This window comes from Molothrus aeneus, chromosome 9, assembly GCF_037042795.1.
Source record: "Molothrus aeneus isolate 106 chromosome 9, BPBGC_Maene_1.0, whole genome shotgun sequence".
Taxonomy (NCBI): Eukaryota; Metazoa; Chordata; class Aves; order Passeriformes; family Icteridae; genus Molothrus; species Molothrus aeneus.
The window spans coordinates 17153809-17174506 of record NC_089654.1 but is presented as its reverse complement, the minus strand read 5'-3'; the positions used below and the strand labels follow the sequence as shown (position 1 = coordinate 17174506).

Here is a 20698-nt window from a genome sequence, read left to right as displayed (position 1 = left end):
AATTTTGTTGTGTCAGATGTGCTTCCACTAGGAGGAGTTGTCATCATATCCTTACCCGATGAGATTATCAGACTTGTTCTTTAATTTAACTCATTTGATGGAAATGTGATAGTTCACAGTGTAACTATAAACAACCTATAAAGTTCACCTATGTCTACCTAGCTTGTAGTACACAAATTTCTAATTGGTGGCAATATAAATATGAAAAAAGCTTGCAGCTTATGGTATCCTACAAGCAAACTTATGTTTCTCATTTACATTATGGCAAAAATTAAATGGATTTCTGAAAGATTACAGTTCATTTTAAATTTTCCATAGAACTTTGAGAATTTCAGAGTCTTAAATTATGTTTTAGTAGTCACAGTTAGGGGAAAAGCTTGAAATGAAATTCCAAGAAAGAGGAAAGAAGAGTAAAAGTTAAATCTTATATGTACAGAGTCTTAGGGGTTTTTTTAAATATTTTTTTTTTGTTTAAAACTTATGTTGTAAATTCTGATTATGACTTTGAAATGTGGTGGTTTAGAAGTTTTGGTGGGACATTCTTTCATTTGTATTTTAAATTCAATGTAATAGAGCCACTGCTTGAATTTAAGTGCTTGTTTTGATCTGTTTGCAAATGAAGTGTTGCAAGATAGTGATCTATTTAGTGGTACAGTTTTGCCTTGTTTCTGTTACTGTTTTCCTGTACTCATCTCTTTTCAACAAATCATGAAATATGATTCTAGTAAAATGTGTGTTTCGGTCCCTTTTCAGCAATACAGCTTCTGCATAGACTCCCATTGGGTAAAGAGATAGAGACCTTCATCAAGCCTATCCTTTCATTAAGAGAGAAAGGGACTGTTTAAGAATACATCAACTTGGTATGCTTAAAAGACTTTCAGATTGTTCTAGAGAAAGGAAAAAAAAACCCTCAGATTTTAAACCTCTTGGGTGTTACAAAACAGAACTGAAATTTTCCATGCAGCTTTATCATTTCTCATGTTCAAGGGCCCTGAGTTTTGCAGTAAATCAAAAAGCAACAGTGACAGAGCTGCCACTCCCTAGAGAATTACCAATCTTTTTACTGGAGTTGCTCCCAGAACACAGTTGGCCAAAGTAAGGAAGTCTCTGTCTCAGTTGCTTTATTTTGCAGTCCAGCATACATTAAAGGGTTTATGTTTGCATGCAGACTCTGTTCTAGACTGCAGAGGTGTCCATAACCTGTAGCAGGATTTGACTGGCTGCTTAATGTCTCAAATTTTCACTTTTGCTGTATAAGCAACTCCTTGCCATTGCTTGCTTTGTGGCAGCACAAGGTTTTTTGTGGATGTATAGTGAAGGAAAGAAGACACCTGAGTTGACTTGAAATAACAGCCCCTCTTCCTGGGCAATTTCCTCTACCAGGTCAAGTCTCTCTCAAATCTTCTTTTGTGATTTTCTTGTGTATTTACTACATGTTATAACAGGGATTTATTAGGGGTACCACTTTGATAATTTTATTTCTTTGCTTCATTTTGTCACACCATCACCACTGTAAGACCATAAACCTTTTTTTACATTATGTTCTTATGCTTTTTCCCTCTTCACCCTTGATGCCCTGTACGTAAAGTTTCTACATAGGTCACATTCCCATCTATGAAACTTTCTTACTTAGGTAGTTCTTTGCTTATAAGATGTCTTTTCATATAAGTCTAGAGTTGGAATATGGTTGTACTTATTATTACATAATGAGTAATTGCTTTTCATGCAGAGTTAACCAAAACATCAAGGTTTTGCATATTGTTCCTATCTGAAAAAAAGAATGAAGATCATTTACTTGTGATGTCATCCAGTTTATGTGCAATGTATCAAGCTCTGTTTCAGTGAATACAGAGAGGAAGGAATTTTTGGTCCCCTTTTAGCCACAGTCTTTGGCCCAGTAAGTGCTTTCTTTGGACTGACCAGTGCACAGCACCAGTATTTGTTTGATCAGTGTCTGACACTTTGGTTCTGCTGGTGGATTGCTTTTCAGGTATTTCTGCTGCTTTTGTCTCTTCCCCTATCTTGGGCTGCCCTTCCCTTTTTGTTAGCAGAAAAGATGGACTTGGCTTTATTACAGACTTTACTAAGTGCATTACCAGCCTACAGCTCTATTAGGTTAGGAGAACCTTGTTCAATTCTTAACTGCAAAACTTATTTAAGGCAGTTGGCTAGAACAAGTGTCATTGAAATTATGGCAAATTACCATTACTGTAGGAACAAATCTCAGAGAAGGTTACTTTTCTCAATAAAATTTTAACATTTCTGTGGAGGTGAGGCAAGCTTTGGGGTCATTGACTGATACCTTCTAGCTTTCCCACTCTGCCTTTAGTATTCCTTTTATATAACAGTTATCTTTTGAGATTTTTCCAAAACACATAGATTTACTGTCTTAAATTGTAAATCTGTATTGCATTTTGAAAAATTAACTGTACTACTTACAGCATGTCTTACACTTGGCAAATTGTTTAAAGAAGAGAGAGAAGAAATAGAATTATGACCTGGTCTGCAAAAGAAGAGGTAGTTTTTTTGTATTATGGTGGTAAGATCTCTGAGATGTGACATCACAAGCTTCATGACCACTTCCAAATTTTAAAATTTTTAAAATTTTTCATTCTACAGTATTCAGAAACTGGCACAAAAATGACAGAAAATTCCTGCCACTTGAACATGCATCACAATACAATATTCCTGAATGAATTGCTTAGTTAAGCACAAATAGTTGTGATCAGCAAAGGGGACAGACCTTTGCTCAGTGTTATTAGTCAGTGCCAGAACACAGGACCTGAAGTGCGCATGATGTTGCATGGAAAGGTCAGATTTATTGAGGCTGTAATTTAGAGGGTTTGTTGATTTCATTAATGACAGAAAAAGATAAAGGTACATCTGAAGTGGAAGTACATTAGAATCTATCTGAAAACAAAACTGATGGGCCTTTCATTCAAGTTAGGAAAGCATGCCAAAAAAAAAAAGCCTTAAGCAAACTTACTTAGGCAAGTGTCCAGTAAATCAATTTATACTAATAAATTATTTTGTCACAGCAGGAGGATAGTTTTAATTTGGAAATACAGTCCAAGTCAATTTTGCTGAAAGAGAAAAGGCACAATAAGGGAAATTACTTTCCAGATGAGATTAAATTGCTGGCTCTGCTGACTCACATGAGTAATTTTGTTGGGGACAGGATTATACCATGATATGTGGCTTGAGTCATAGTACTGCCTGAATCCCAAAGGGAGACTGAAAAAGGAGCATGAATTACTGTGCCTGGAATACTTACTATAATCACATTGTGATTTGGAGTTACTCAATCGTGGTACCTTTGTCATACACACTTTTTAAAAATTAATGATGCTAATTTGACAAAACCATAGCTGAAGTAAGAATCTGATATTACATATTACTTACCTTGTGTCTGCAATATTACAAGGCAACATCAGTAGCAGCATCTTTTTAATGGGAAAGTGTGATAGAGGAAAGAACAATGACTTATCAGTGTGCAAGCATTGGAGTGTGAACAACTGGATCCGAAAGCTACATATAAAACACCTTTCTCTGTGCATTTGCATCATGTGTGCCCCAATATGCATGACTGCACCTGTGAGAGACAATGCAGGAAAGCACTCTGAAAGCAAAAGTTCAGCTCAGTAGATCAGAGAGCTGTGCTAGGAATCTCCCATTATTGCTCATTTCATAACCTTTTAGCAGTAACTTGATTTCCTAAAAGCCTCTGAACAGGTGGTGTTCAGAAATAGAATGATACAAACCTAGGTGAGATTTAAATTGTTTATTTTTATGTGAAAACCCCAGAAATGGTATAAATTATGTGGACAGTTCTGCAAGACCTTCCATGTAAGGAGTCCAGAATAACTTCAGTCTTGAACAGAAGTCTAACTGATAAATAGAAGCAAGTCATGTAGCCTTAGTGGTTCTATCCCAAAAATCTGGTGACCTGACAAAACCTATGATGATCTCTTTTTGCAGGTCCTTAGATGTACAGGAACTGACAATTTTAGAATAGATAAAGAGAACAGAGATCTTGTATTTCTCTGCAGTACATGCTGTCGTTTTTATTTTTCTTCCCTTCCTTTCCCTGGAAAGGAAGGATATTAATTTCTTAATAGGGAAAAATACATGCCCAAAATCTGCCACACACTTTGCCAGTGTGTTCATAATCATATTTTGCATCTTGAAAAATATTGCCATTACTTGCCTTGAGGAAAAGTTAATCCTATTTTCAGAGATAAAAATAAATAATGTAAAAGTAGAATAATAGGAAACTCCCTCTGCCTACAACCACAACTCATAATGATATATTTAGTGGATTTTACAATTTGTTTTGCAATTCCATTTTACTCTTAACCTTGATAAGGCTATGAATAGATCTTGAGTCCTGACCACTAGGCTGTACTCTGCATCCAATGAACAGTGTAATCTTGGTTAAATAAGAGTTATTTGAGTTTATTCACCAAAACTACCATTAGCAGAAAGACCAGAAAGGCAATTAGTTGCCTTGTGAGAGAAAGGGAACTTTTTTCTCCTTCAGCTGTAGGAACAAATTTTTCATTAAAACAAAAAGGATAAGTCTACCAAGGTGTTAGTAAAGACACCTTAATGGCATGTAAAAGTGTGCCATAATAATACAAAAATAATCCCATTCAAAGGTGTAATTGCAGTGTATTTGAAAGTAAAGCATCTTGTATTTCTTAGTATCTTATCATACAAGGGCATGAATTTTGTTTTGTATGGGGGTTTGGACAACAGGGGTATTGGTATTTTGGTTTGCATTTATTTGTTGGTTTGGGGGTTGTTTTTTGGTATAAATTAATAACAGCAAATGCAGCTGACCAAGTAAGATTAGATAGCCACAGTTTATCACTGTATTGTTAAAGAGAATGCTGCTCTGCGGAAATTCTAGGATTCCTTTCATGCTTAGTGCAAAATTTTTCTTTGTTCTGGGATGATAAGTGTGATGACTTCTACCAATTACTGTAGATTTAAAAATTGTTATGTACTAATATGGAATCCTAAGCATTCAGAATTAAATATAAAATATGTAGTCTTAAAAATATACATTCTTACTGAAGTTGCTAAACAGTTTTGAAGAAGGGTCTTTTATGACAACAAATTTGAAGTCTCTTACTTTAAAATGTATGAACCAGAAAAGAGGTATTTGTCCATGGTTTTATTTATGTTTTAGCCAACCAGCTGTGGTTTTCCTTTTATCTCTCTGAGAATCATGTGCCCTTCGTGCTGACGATCTTGCAATCTGAAAGTACCTGTTTAAAGCAAGCCATAAATGAAAGATGTCAGTGGCTGAGCTTGTCCTCGCCTCACATAAGAATGTTTACTGTGGCTTTCACATTCCTCAAGGAAATTCTTTTGTGGTGTGTCAATTAAATGTGTAGATTTTCTGGTCAATGTTACTCCACAAAATATGCTTAGTTACTGGAATGTCACAGTTCTTTAGATGTATACTCATTACCCATAGCCTGCAATACTTTCACAATAATGAAAAATCTGCAATAAAGCAAATAATATAACACAGTATTCCAATCGATAATAGAGGGATTTCATAATGTGACTTGCAAATTAGCATTTTTGTTCTTCAACAGTCTATGAAGTGACAAATTCCAGAATTACAGCTTCCACAGTGTAACTGTGTATGTGTCTCTGAAGCGCAACCATTTTTACTTTTTTCCAAGGTTGAGTACTGAGGTAAAATTCACAGACTTCCAAAACATTTTGTATATTGCTAACTGTTGCTGTTCTAACTGAAATGCTTTTAAAACATTTCTAGAAATGTATTGTTCACAGATACAATTAATACTGCTACTGTGGCCTACATTTCTGCAGAATGGTATTTTTACGTTTGCAATTTTTATTTAAAAAAAAAGAAGAAAGACATCAAAGCTTTTCTAGGGTTCCAAAAATTATGAACATGCTAAATGGCTTTCCCCATTTCACAGAAAGCAGCACTGACTCTTTGCTGACCATAACATGTCAGCCTTTGGGGCAGCTCCTTGTGCGTTGAGAGTAAGCAGATGTCTTAGGATGTATGGTTTGTAGCTGAAAAGTCAGTTTATCCAGAGCTAATGAGCACCTACTTCTTCTCAAGTATAGATGAGAGAAGGATCTTCAACTAAAAATAAAATGAAATAACATAACAAAAATATACAATTCAATGCACTAGGTGTCTGAACATGAGCATTTCCTGCTTCTGGCATCAGTGTTCGGACAAAAAATGTTCAGCCCGCCAGTTACAGATGTAGAATTGGGCGTTCTTGAATTGATTTAGGCTTTGCTAAAACTTGCACATAGACATGTCTTCAGAAATGCAGCAATTCTTGGAAGCTTAAGTATTTGTCTGTGTAGATCTTGCATAACTGCTTGCATGGAGCAGTGATAGCAAGAGAGTATTTTATGTCTTTTATCTTCTGATGTCCATCATATGCCCATCTTAATGTCTGTCTGTCTTTTATTTCATCTTAGCAACTGGGGAAAAAAGTAATGAAAAATATTTTAATTTACAGATAACTCTAATTCAAATGGCATAATGAGAACAAACTGTAAAAGTCTTTCAGTTGCTTTTCTCTTTAGAAATCTTCTGTAACAGGTTGACTTTAGCTATGTTCCCACCTTGGACAAACACCCACCACAGAATCTTAGTCATTTTGACTGTCTTACAGAGAATGCAGTTTCATTCACACCCTTCATATTCTTACAGAAAGCATTGTTCCTTTTGCCATTCCTCCTCATTTAAGGTCGTCTTCATGTGTCACACATGTAAGAAGAATGACATTGTCACTGAATGAGTATGAGAAACATTCTTTGAATACAAAGGCTGAGTGTATTTTAATTGATACTGCAGTATCAAGTGACTCTGTTGATTCATCTAAAAGATTATTTCAGCTGCAAAGCAAAACAAAATATAGTATTCAACATTCCCTGCTTGTATGAGGATTACAGTGAAACAGTGAATTAAAGGTAAAAATCTTAATGCACCGATAACTACCTCTTACCATGCAGCCAAAAAAAGGCCATAATAGTGGAACTTGCATTTGTGAAGTGCTTTCTGAGTTCAGTTTAACATTCCTAAGCAATGTTATTTGTAATTTGGTTTTGTTTTTCAGAGTCATAGGCATTGGGAAGGAGTAGATAATGAAGTATCTACCCATTTCTAACTGGCTGGCCCAGCTTGGACTTGCAGAATATTGCACACTCTTCGAACAATATGATGGAATAGAGGTAAGAATTGTCCTTTTTCAATAAAATTCTTGAGAAAATGTTAAGATCTTTAAAGCTACTTAAAAAAACCCAACCAAAATGTGCCTATAAAAGTTTCTATTGCATTACCCTAAGCATCTGCTGTTCAGTACTGGAGTTCTCAACAATCTTAGTTGTGTTCCTTCTCACAACCTTTTTGCTGAAGTCTGAAGAGCAAGCATATTGCATTTGTAGTCCTTTGTTGTCTTTATTGGGGGATGATTTTGGGATTTGGAAGATACTGAGTCTCTGAGAAAAGCAGTGGGACCCTTTGTCACTGTTGCCAAAGCTGAAAAATAATTTCTAGTGATATGTGAATTCAACATTAGTACCAGCTTTTGCATTTGGGCAAACCTAGAAAGGAATAAATTAGAAGTAAGAATTATGCAACTCTCTACTTTCATGTTATTAGTTACATATGAGTTATCATTTGAGAAAGAATATTACATTCTCAGGCATGACTGAAGGTCTCCAAAAGTGAGAATGTTTTTTTTCTTTTAAAACAGTATTAGCTAGTGGCCTAAGAAATTGAGGCATTCAGTAATTTGACCATTACTCAGTCTAAAGCAAATAATGTCAGGCTTTTGAAGCAGTTTTAGTTTGAAAGAAAGATTTTTAAATTACAGTTTCAGAAATAGTGGTTCACGCTAGAAATTCTGTGTCAATTGTCTTATTGTTTACACAGTGAATCAATCTCATTTTGTGTTTTGGGATCTGAATTGCAAATCTCCATTAGAAAAAGCCACTTCCAGTAACATGACTTGCTAGTAACAGAATACTGTACATTCTATGTACCTCTCTTTATCTTATCTACAGTGAAAATACAGAACAGTAAAAATATAAAGAAATGTATTTTGATATATTTTCTATTTGCTCTGAAAGTTTTCGTCATCAAGTCAAGTTTTGTACCCACTTATAAATCGACATTGAAATTCTGTACTTCCTTGTAAATAATGTCTGGAGTTATTCAGCAGCATATTTTGAAAGTAAAATAGTAATGAGTTTTTGGAGATAAAGTAGGTTAGAGAGAATGCTTCAGGTTTGATTACTCAAATGCATTATATGGAAATTCTTGTTCTTCAAAACAGTGCCACAACTTATGTTATCTATTATTACAGTGAATATCCTCTCCATTATACAAAAGCTTCCTTTCTAAAATCATTATTCCTATCAGTTCATGCTGAGATTTATCTTCCTTCATTAATTAGTGCAATTGGAATACTAGCACTTTGGGGATTTTTGTTTTTGTTTTTTTTTTTACTCAAAGGAGTCATAGTTTTCAGGAACTCTGCAGCTAAGCTGACCAGAGTTGTTTTGAGAAAAAACCAAGAGACAAGGACTTAATGTTTTAAAAGTAAAATACCTTATTCCTACCATGATATACCTTATCATGACAAGGGGCCTTCATATAAAATATGAATATACTTACATTTGCTGTTAGGTAACTTATGGTACCAGAAACAGCAAACATATCTGAGAGACACTTGAATTCTCCAGTATTAACAGTATAATATTTTCCTTACTCTGGCATTTGCCACAGGACTTATTCCATCTTACAGAAGTTGATCTTAGAAAACTGGGAATTGAAAATCAAGGCCACCGAACACACCTCATTTCCAATATCCTGCTGCTTCAGGAGGTAAAACAAAAGAGAGGTAAGAGTTCTGTGTTGTCTCCTAAAGATTGAGGAATGAGCTATGGCAACCCGAGCTTCCCTGTCCCAAAGAATGATAAACAAATACCCTGATTCAGCCTGGGATACTGCTCTGAATGCAGATCACTGGGGGACTTTACACAGACAATAAGAGGAATTGTTAAACATTAGTTTAACAAAAATCAAACATCCACATTTTGGCATGGATTTACAAAATATTATACCCTGTATTTTTTATAAAAGTTGTCATTTAGAAAAGGTTTCACTATAATTTCCGTTTCTATTCCTCTCACAGTCTTCATCTTAACAAAACACAGTAATGATAACATACCATAATTGACGGAATGATCTTCCTCATTTGGAAAGATCACATCAGAAGGTCTAAACCAAGCTAATTTGCATACATCCCACCTCATCCCTGCTGAGGAGAGGATGAGTGCTTGCACAGTTCTGACTCTTCTTTTCCATTAGGGACTTTGCTGTGAATTAAGACTTGATCACTGCATCATTTGTTGTTTTTATCAGCTCAGTATCAAAATTCAACTCAGATTCATGAGAGTTGGAACAAGCCCTGTAAGACATTCTAGACTGAGTAGAAGGGTATAGTGAGAAGTTATTCAGCTATGACTTGTTGTATTGGGTATTTTGAGAATTGCTCACAAGATAATGAGATATAAGTATTATGCATTCTGTCCAATAATTCTTCAGATCACTGCCAAAGGTTTTTGCAAATTTAATGTGAAGCATTTAGTTATTTGGCTAACAGTCCTCCTGTTACATTCTCTTGGTCAAGATAAGACTTCTGGACCATGTGTAGAAATTGATTACTCATAAAATGTGTTTAGCTACTGAAGTTCTCAGTAGGACCTAGAACTGATTGTGTACAAGTAGGTCACTGTATTTCCTCAATGTTTTCTGACAAGTTCAATATTGATTTAACAATTACACAACTTCTACAGCTCATAGGTTTGACTGTCTTAAAATATGAATGTAAATATGACATTTTTGTAACTGCTACTGTGAACAGATTAGGAAATTATTTCAGTTGATGATTGCAGTGAAACTGGATGTGTTTCAATTGGTATCTGGTTTTGTGTGCATTGGGACTGTGTTTTGTAATCTTTTCAGGTACTGAAGTGTGGAATGTATTACAGTTGTCAATGTAGCATTGTTTTTCAGGGCTAGTTTACAGTTTTTCAATGCAGCACTACACTTTTCAAACAGTCATTGACATGGTAAATTGATTTGTAGATAGTTATGCAACACTTCATTCAACTCAACAGAATGTTCCAACTCATGATTGTTCAGCTTCAGATATGTTAAGCCTTCATCAAATCTTGATGTATTGCTGATGACTTCAGTGAATATGAATTTGAGTCAAAATTTTTCCTTTTAAAATCATGTGTGTATGTAATTTTTTTTCCCTCCAGACACAGATTTTGCAAGGTGACAGCATGATGCCATTTTGGTTTTGTTTTTTCTTTTGGCAGTTAATTGCTAGGACTCTTTAAGCTAAATTCTAGTAAAAGTAGTGCTGGTTCATATTTTTATGGGCCTTTATCTTGAGCAATGTCTCCATTCACTGTTGGGTTTTGGCTAATGATAATTAAATGTATAATTGAATTATGTGCTTGAAAAAAATACAGACACATTAATCTCCAAGTTCTGTTTACACTAGGGTATTTGCATCCTCAATTTCATTGCCTATTGTATTAAGGATTTCTGGGAAGGTTGAAAACAGATCAGTTCAGTCAGTCATACATGAGTGCAGACTGGTTTGTTTTCACAGCAGGGACTAATGGTTGTTATCTGGTCTCCAGCCTATTATGACACAGTTTTGTTTTGTGTCTGTCTTTGACAGAATGCTGTGTCTAGGAGCAAAGTGCCTAACAAATCAGTTACATTTGTTTTCCAATACTGAACTTTGCTGTAGTCAGACATTAGAGAAAATTTCTAAAATTTTCAATTCTAGTAAATAAATGCTAATGTCCTACTAATGTACTTACTGGATCAGAGCAAAGGCTATCTTCTCTGTTTGCTGTTATTTTGAGCTCTAAACAACAACATTGTATTTGATGCTGGTTCAACAGTTTCCAGAGAGTGCTTCAAGTGATAAGTCACTTTAACCCTGTGAAAATGCTTACTTACTAAAAGTGACATTAAATTTTGGGAGTATTTGTGAAAATATTTTCCTGTTTTCTAAAATATCTTGATTCTGAAACTACTTAGAACAGGACATGTCTCGGTACATTTGGATTCCATTTGATTCATCCTGTCTAACTCTAGCTACTTGGGCTGTGTTTCCACAGTAATTAATTCCAAGATCTGTGCATGGACATAATGCCCAGCAACACATTAGAGCTGGATGAAACATGTGCACATGATCACACATCTGTTGAATTAGGCAGAGTACACAATACAAAGGTCACTGGCTTGATGCTTTTATGCCATCTTTATGGCAGTCAGTGATAGGGAAGTGAGTGGGGCAACTGATTTTTGAGTGGCATTAGCTAATCAGTAGGAAAATAAATATTCAAAATTGTTACACCACTTCAGCCCAGCAAAATAATAGTGGATCAGTGATTTGAATAATGGGGCTCTGATATTTTTGACCTGTACCAGAAAACTTAAATGCTGCTGTACTGTTGACTGTAATTGAAGCCACACATTCTAGTGCTTTTGCTCTTTGAAACATTACAAATGCAGCCAGAGTGCTTTGGGGCAGTGCTATGTAGTGTCAACCTGTCAGATTCCAACCTCATGCTAAAGCATGCTGGTAACTTTGCCAACAGAGGGAGAGGAAGCTTTGAACAGTTTGATCTGCATGACAGAGGTGGCATTGCTACCTGTGTGGTCTGTTTTGCTCCTACTGAGAGACACAAGGATTTGGAGTTTTTTGCTTTCTCTGTTTGAGAAAGTCAATAATGTAAATGCTGTTACAGAGTTGTTAACAAACACCTCTGACAGTATCACTTCATCTACTGAAAGTTCCAAATTTGCTTACTGGTACTTTCTCACACTCTGTTTATTCTTGCCTCTACATCAGTAATGTTTGAAATGAAAAACATCTGTCACAGGCAAAGAGGCTGGTAATTCCCCTGTATCTGAGACTTTTTACAGAAACGTGGAGAAACAGAAACTCGGAGTGAGTCTTAGATCCCCAGTGACAGTTCCACCACTGCTAAAAGCAAAGAGAGGAAAACAGACCCTCTGGTAAAAAGGAACCCAAAAGACCTTGTCCAGCTTCTTTCCAGTTTAAGGTATCATTTACCAAACTAGTCACTAAAAGAAAACTGGATTTAGTGCCATTTTACCAGTGTATTTTCAACTTTTGAAACAGGTCTGTCTAATCAATGGCAGCACAAGTTGCTTCACATGATTTTCAATACCAAATTTAAAGAGGGGGAAAGGGACACAACATATTATAGCCGTAGAATCTGTGTGTTTTGTTTAATAATTTTTTAATTACTAATTATTTTTTGTTCAAGATGATTGTTTTCTTGTATTATATCTGACAATGAGTTGATGTAACTCTTCAAACTCTCTTGCTGTACCACAACATTGTTTGCAGAATGATCAGCTATGGGATGTGTCTTCTTGCAAGCTTTTCTGAGGCTGGGGATTGCAAGGTTTCTGAACACCAACTCCTAACAGGTAACTCCTTGGGAGTTTCTGAAGGACCTTGTGTCTCCAGACCCAAGACAGATCAAATAGCAAGAGATCATGTTGGTAGATTAATTATGGAGGTCTGGATGGGTGCTGACTAAACTTGCATGTTTCAGCTGGCAGCCAGGGAGGACATTAGAAAGCACAGTTGCCATAGCTCATAGTTTTCAAAATTAATATTGTCAGATTCCAAGAGCTGAAGCATTTTTCAAGTCATTGTCATTTTTATTTGCCGTGATGTCTTTGACTAACTTGAAAATTAACAGCAAATAAACTTAATTTCCTAGCCAATAGCTATGATCATTACTTTTTCTACGTGGCATCTGTGGGGAGTCAGGCTGGAGTGTAGTATTTTGTTTATTTGGGTCCTTTTTATTCTAAGACAAATCTATAGCAGCATCTGGCTTTGACTTTTGTTTATCAGGGCATCTACATGAACTGCTGTGTGAGCAATCCACACATGCCACGTCCTCATCGTGTGTAGCTACTTCTGCATTTTATTACTGCAGCTGCAGAGCAGTGCTTTTGGAGTAAATGGGTTTTCTCCTGGCTATTTGAAGCAGACTGGAATTCTGACATTTAAGGACAAATTGAAATTTCCCAGTGAATCCACTTCTTGTGTCCCATTGTTTCCTTTGTTTCTGTAAGCCAAGCACATTTGAAAATGGTCTCAAGAACTGGCAAGTACTCTTATGCCAACTCTTGGCATAATTAAAGTATGCAAGCCATAGCAGCACAGGTCTTGGGACCTGTGTCCCAGTTGTGTTCCTCCTCACTTAACTGTTCAGTTAGCTGCTTTTCTGGGTGTCTTTGCAGGTGGAAAGATGCACCTGTACATACTCCCCTCCTTCAGAAAGCCAAAGTCAAGGGTGGCCATAGGAGGCCCCAGCAATGTGTGATGTGTGGCCAGCAGTGGCCAGCATACTGCTGCTTTCTCAGCCTCCCTCGTGGTGGTGTCACCAAGGACAATGCTCCAGTGCTCCTGTCTATAGCAAGGTGATTCACAGACAGTGTGATGCCATATAGATAAACAGATGGCTCAGGGTATGGCAGGTTAAAATGAATGCTGATGGGGAGGGCTTGACAGAGGTGCTGTGCTCCTTTCAGGACATTGATGCTTCCAGACTCCATCCCACAGCTCAGTGTACTCATTTCCAAAGTAGATAGAAAGTATGAAAACAACAAAAGCTTTGCAATGAGGAATTTGATCTAGTTTAATCTGGAGTAACTCACAGCCACTGGGGTACTGTAGGCAGTCCTGTGAATTTTTCCCTCTTGCATCCTGTAGGCAAATTCTCTTTAACAACTTTGCATCAAGTATGTGCAAGGATGGGTTGTGTAAATTGTTAAATGTGAAGACAAAGACCAATTTTCAATTTCACCTGAAGACAAAACAAAACTTTAGGAAAAGAATGTAATGACTCATGCAAGTAAGAGTAATCACAGTTTAGGGAGGGCTGCCCAGCTGCAATCCCATTACTTAGCACGTAAGTGGGAGCATGACTGTGCTCCAGAGGAAGTTACTGCCCCTTTTCTTGTTCTTAGTCATAAAAAAATGACAAGCATGACACTACTTCCTATGTAACTACAGTGCCTAAAAACTTCCTGAGTGATTAGAATCAGCCAGCAGGGACAATGTTATGTGTCAACTGATCAGAGGTTTTGGCATGGTTTGAAATGTCTTTCACCTGAACTGTGGAACATGTGGTTTAGATAGAGGAGCAAGACATTTTCCTTTATTCAGTGAGGAAAATAATAGTTTGCACTTGTGTAGCATCTTCCACTTGATAAGCTGATAGAGTACTATACAGTGTTCCCTGTGAAAAATAACTACCAGTGTGATGTATGTTACAAAAATGTTAGTATATGTCATACAGGAAATAGGTGGGTCAGAATACTAGATCTGAATGTGGAATCCACATATCTCAACTCCTCTTTCTGTATTCTCACCCTAATGCCATTTTTCTTGCACTGGACATATTGGTGAGGCATTTTGGTGTCCAACATGAGATCACAGTCTGGTGTTCTTTGGTTCCAAATTTTCCGTTTGGGGAAAAACAATTGACAAAAGAACAGAGTGAGGTTTTGGTGTGCAGTTAAGCCTTGTTTTATGTGAAATTAGTTTGAATTTAGATCTTAACTTCAAGGCTCTGTTCAGTGCCAATAGGATGATATAATTTTCTGTAATTTGTTGAGAGAAAAGTATAGAACTCTGTCTGTCAGCATGCCACAAGTAGTGACTTATGTTCCAGCACCAGTGAATGGATCTATTTGAAAGCTGTTGTGTTTCACATTTACCTCAACTTTTTTGCTTTGGAAGTTGTTGTAAAAAGTGTGTGGCAACACCAGCAGTGATAATGCTTCCCTACTGCTCATGCCTGCCTTAAGGTACTGGTGTTGCTATGGGAAGGGGAACACTAGTCAGAAGTGCTGCTGAGCCTCCTTTACCGTAGTGTACTCAATAAATTTAATTTTCTAATCTTCGTCTCTGTCCCTTACTGAATATTGGAGCACTACTTTCTGTCTTTATTTTTCTTTCTCTTATTTTACACTAAACTTCATTTTATTTGAGCTTTCTTATGCAAACATTCTACTCATGTCTATGAAAATTCTTAGACTTTCCCAAGAATTTTTATCTCCCAACACTGACTTCAGCAACTTATGTGATGGCTAAAGAATCCTGTCTTGATTAGCTAAATGTTTCTTTAACTCTAGCTACACTTCAAATGACAGTCCACTGTTTTTTCTGGTTTGAATTGCTTCATTAAAAATAAAAAAATCAGTTGCTGTGAGATATTTCAGATGGCTGAGATTGAAAATTTCAGATTTATGGACAATGCATAAAATGTCAAACTCTAGAGAGGTAGATGTCCTAATTCTACCCAGTACCCAGAGATGTCACTGTGCTAAGACATCATGTGGAATTTTAATTCTGCTGCTGTCATTACTGGATGTTTAACTTAGTGTGAGAACACCAAAATGTCATTTATTTTTGATTATTGGCTTGGTAATATGCAGAGGTCCTGGAACATAAATAATCTGATCCTTAATTGCATTTATCATTTAGATATCTTAGGACCACAGCTTCAGCAACATTATGTAGTCAGGCTCTGAAGTAAATACAGCAGAAGTGATTTATTAAAGCTAGTCCTGGTAAAAATGGAGAAAGAGAATGAAAGGATTGAACATTAGAGGGAAATGAATATAGTGCATGAAGAGCATCTCCCAAAACGGAATCACCATACAACCAGTAGGGATCAAATGTTTAGTGTCAAAATCAATTTAATATTTGGTTAGGCAGCAATTCTATTTGCATTAGCTTTCCAGAGGCAAATGCTTAAGAGTGAATATGTTTGAAAAATGAAATTTTATTAATTCTGATACACTGGAAATTGAAACTGAAAGAACTGGAACAACTGTGGTCAAAACAGAGAAATATTGGCCAGGCAGCCTGAAGGACCCTTTCCCAATGGGAAAGAGACAAATACTGTGTTAAACTGATCGAGACAGTGCTTTAAAAGTCAACTGAGTGTGCCTTGGTTTGTACTAAAGCAAAATTCTCTGTGGCTGAGGCAATGGTACAGCTGACAGTGCTTGAGATAATTAGTTGAAAATGAAGGTTGTATCTATAATTCTCATTGTTTTAAAGGTATATTTTACAAAAGGAGGGTAGGTGACCATCTGTTCGGCAGTAGCTCCAGAATCGGTACAGCTATTTGACCCTTTGTTGTAGAAGATGCGTTTTATCCCACCAACCTGTTGCACAAATAACTTCGCGCGGCTTGGTAGGATGAGGGGGCGCCTACCAACGCAAGTAAATTGTGTGTGTGAAGTAGGTAATAGGCTCTGAATCGCCCGAGAACAGGGTGGGTTTAGCGAACTGTTAATTTTTGCTGTAGTGCTAATTTGAAAGACGAAATTATGGAGGCCAAGTTGCTAAATCCATGGAAAAGGGCACGGGGAGGTCAGGGCCCGCGGGGGGCTGACGCGAGCGGCCCGGAGGGTGTGGCCGGGCCCGAACGCAGCGCCCGGGGCTGCGCAGCGCCCGCAGCCGCCGGAGGCGCCTCCCGCCCCAGGTGAGGGGCGCCCGTGAGGGGCTCGTGGGGCGGGCGAGGCACGGAGCCGCGCCCGGGCTGTGGCGGACCGGGCAGCGAGCGATAAGGCGCTCGGGAAGGCTCCGGTTGAGTCACCCTTAAGTAATCGCGAACTGCGTGCGCTTCTTTGGGGCGAGCTGGTGCTGGCTACGCGCCGGCTCCTGCCGCGGCACGGCCAGACCTGGGGCTCTCCCACAACGTCCCGGCTCGTTTTCTGGCAGCTCCGCACCGCTGCTGTGACGGGTCCGGCCTCCGGCCGCCCCTCGCGCCTGCCCGGCTGCCCGCTCCGGTTCCGCGGCCCCGAGGGAGGGGCCCGGGCGGGACTCTCTGCCCGGAGGGCGCTTTGCCGGGACAGTCGCTCCCGCCGATCCGCAGAAAGCCTGGAGAGGAGCAGCCGTGATCAGAGCCGGTAACTGCGGGGACAGCGCTGAGCTGTCGGGCAGAGGATGCAGAGCTGGTCTGGTGTGTGAGTGTGCGCGGGTGTCCGGGTGTCCCCCTGTCCCCGCACCGCTGTCGGGGCAGGGGGCGCCGGGAGCAGGGCAGGGCTGCCCGGGCTGGCCTGCGGGCTGCTGGAAATGCCATAGCTGTGACAGTGAAGACCGAGACGTTGGATCCAAGTGCTTAGGTTTTGTGGGCATTGATCCCATGGAAAGCTGTTAAATAGGTATAAAACACTGGTGTGTACTCAGGATACCGAGATGCTTCTCTGAGTAGAGAGAAAAGAAACGCTGTGTCCTTTTTCCCCCCCGTCTTTTGAAGAGGAGAGGGCGCAAAAGCACTTCTTTCCGTCCGATTTTGTGATTTCTGAAAGGCAGTGTTAGTTCGAAATAGTAATGCTGTTTTTCATTTAAAGTGGATTTTTTTTTTTTTTTGTGGGAACAGAGAAGCAGTCAAAATAAATTGCTTCCTTTACCAGAGAAGGAACAAAAGGTTGTATTTTTGAAGCATTGGCTAAAAAAACTCTTAGATTTGACTGTAACCTTGGTAAAGTTCTCTGTTTCTGCCAGCAAAATGGGGAGAGAAGGTTTATTTCAAGTCAAGGTTTCATATTGTTCAGGATTACTGAGCTAACTGATTAGGCACTTGTATTTCAGAGGTAATTTCATGGCCAAATGAAGAAAACTGTACTTATTATTGAATAATCTTCAATGATCGCTTTTTCTTGGCATTTCAAAAATAATTTATCCTCGGCTGTGTGTTTGCTGTTGCACGAGAATAATAGTTAAAAATCACATTTTAAATATACTGTTCAAGGATGTATGGGGGGAGGGTGGAAATTGTGTGGCATATATAAAGAGAGGGGAGAGCATGAGCATTGTGGTAGCACTTTAAGACCCTTTGGAAGCAGTGACCGACTAATCTTGTGGGGATGTTTGATGTTTGACAGGCTCATGTTTTTTTCTGATAGTAGCTTAAAGCCTTTGAACTACTGCATGTGCTTTCTCAATCTATGTCTCTGTATCTTAACAGGCTGTAGGTTCTTGGACCTTAATATTTTTCTCAAAGTCTTGTGACGTGTTTGCTAGACAAGCTACTGCATCAGTTTCTCTTTTTCATTACAAAAGCAGAAAGTACAGGTTGCAGATAACTGCTTCTAAACCATTTTGGGGAGCAGAAATCCTTTCTTTTTTGTTACAATAATGAAGAATGCTACACTGCTTCTAGGCAGACCAAAACATGAAATCCATGTTGCATTTATAATGGCTACAGTTTTGATTGTATTTATTCCTATGGTATGTTCACTTTAAAGGCTTTTAAGTCATGCTTTTTCTTTTTCCCTTATTTTCTTATTGCACACACAAAATAAAAAAAAATTCTGGGGAAATTCATCTGCCTTTTTGTCCTGGCCTTGACTTTCTTCACCATTAAGAATGTTCCCTTCCTTTTTTTTTTTCTGTGCACATCTGCATAGTGCATGCAAATATGCCAAGTAACTTAGCAGGGAGAAGAGAGTAATGGATCTTCCACTTGTTGAAATTTATTGTTGCTTATTTCAAGGGAGGAATGGGAGATGGGTGGGAGGAATTTGTGAGGAGATTTGACGTGGCAAAAGTACATAGAGTTTTCACAAAAGTTGACTCCATCTTTTAAATACCTGAGAATACACAGGTGAATATCTTAAACCATGTTCAAGCCCTCTTCGCTTCATAGCCTATATAATGGTAAAGATTGGTGGTATGATAACACCAGGTATCAACTCCAGTGATTCTGATCTATGAAAGAGAATCACTTAAATGCCAGGTCAATAAGACTGTGAGAAAAGTGTGGGTCTTTTAATGTCCAAAACTGATTTAGATCTGAGTTTTTAACTCTGAGTTTTGAAATAGTTTGAGAGTTTGATTTGGGGTTCTGAAATTGTTTTTCTGTTTCCTTTTATGAGGTTTCCAACTAGCATGAGTATATACAGTCTTGGAATGTTTATTATGCCATTCATGCATCTCTGAGGCTGAACTGAAGATTTCCCTTTCCTTCACTTCTCTTCCTCCAATATATTGAAACAGAAAAGTAGAAGCCACTGCCGTTAGTTGTATTATGTTGTGCTGTGGAAGGAGCACTTAATCCTATACCTGAGTCACTTTGAATGAACCATCAGAACACTTCCTCAGACTCTGTGAACATCAGAAAGATTTCATGAGGACAAGCTGAGCCAGAAAATTTGGATTTGCACCCCAAAGATGGCACAAGCAGAAGGATATTTAGTGTGTTGTTTTAGGGAACTGAAAGTTATTTATTTCATTGTTCATGTTTATTTTTGTTTTGAGCAATGATGTGAAGAAACCAAATCCCAGCTGTTTGGACTTGTCCACCAGATAGGTATTTTCTTTTATGTCCAGTCTCCTACTGTTATCCTAAATGCCATGTTGATTTGTATTTGCTCACCCTCATTCTTAACAAAAAATCAGAACCTGTCAGAAGTTACCTGGAAGCCTTTCATGCTTTCAACTTCTCTGAATTCACAATGTGACTCCTAACAATTATATTCCATCTATTCTTCCAAATTATAAACTGAAGAAAGAGAAGTGCCACTTTATGTATAAAAACAAATTAATTTGCCATTTTTTACATTATATTGGCACAAGTCCATCTTGTTATCACCTAGTTAGGAGAAATTTGCATGACTTCCGAAGTGTTCTGTTTTGTTAATTGCTGCATTTTGAGAAATAGGAATGTGTACTGTTAAATTTCAGTTCCTTTTGAGCCATTGTTCTGTTACAATTTCTACCATTTCTGTTGTTGGTTGCATAATGGCCAATGTTCAAGGCACACTGTCTCTTAGGGAGTAAAATTTTCAGGGTTTCTATATCTGGTAAAGTCAAACATTCTTTGAATTATATACTAAAGTATTTGAGACATTCCAGAGTCTTCAGCTGAAGTGGCTTCCACTTTCCAGCGTTTCTATTCAATAAAAGAAAACTGGATGGATGGTTTGGCAGGAGCTTTTGTTGCCAAGCTGATTGCTGTAGTTCTCTGTTAATATTTATGAAGGATATAATACAGCACGTGGGCAAGCAGATAAATGTGTGGTGGAAGCTAGCAGACCTGTTGTTCTCAGTTTTGTTTGGGTTTTTTTTGTTTGGGTTGGGTTTTTATTTGTTTGGGTTTTGTTTTATGAGGTTTTTTTGTTTGTTTGGGATTTTTTGAGGGGGTTTTAAAGAGGTTTTGTAGGGAGGATTGTTAGAAATACCATCAAAGCTGCACACATACTTGTGGCTACATGTATTGCAAGTTCTTGAGTGTAGACATTTTTGTACTAACTGTGGAACTCTACCTTGATTCCTCAAAACAGTACTCAGGTATGAATTTGAGGATTAGGTATTGAATTTGTAAGTCATGTGAGTACTACTAAAAAGAAGCAACTGTTAGGTCAACTCTGGGAGTTTGGTTTTGATTCTTAAGGGCTTCTTAGGAGTAGGGGTGAAATAGAAAATGCTATACATCAGGGAGTCGTTCATTTGTTGAAAACTCTCAGACTGTTGGGTTGAAACCCAGGTTGCTGTAAGAATTACCTTGTGATTGGGTTAGG

The 20698-nt window shown here is 37.9% G+C and overlaps 1 protein-coding gene across 5 annotated transcripts in view; it reads left to right on the top strand.

Moving 5' to 3' along the window:
- The window catches only part of BCAR3 (BCAR3 adaptor protein, NSP family member), an 81388-nt gene that overhangs the window by 10723 nt on the left and 49967 nt on the right, over positions 1 to 20698 (top strand). For 3 of the 5 annotated variants that reach the window (XM_066555299.1, XM_066555297.1, XM_066555298.1), the window contains exons 2-3: positions 7128 to 7242; positions 8801 to 8915. In XM_066555299.1, the coding sequence (XP_066411396.1) occupies positions 7156 to 7242; positions 8801 to 8915 (202 nt within the window). In that variant the 5' untranslated portion in view covers positions 7128 to 7155. Of the gene's footprint in view, positions 1 to 7127; positions 7243 to 8800; positions 8916 to 16603; positions 16657 to 16979; positions 17084 to 20698 lie in introns of those variants that run through there. The other 2 variants (XM_066555301.1, XM_066555300.1) reach the window with 2 other exon arrangements.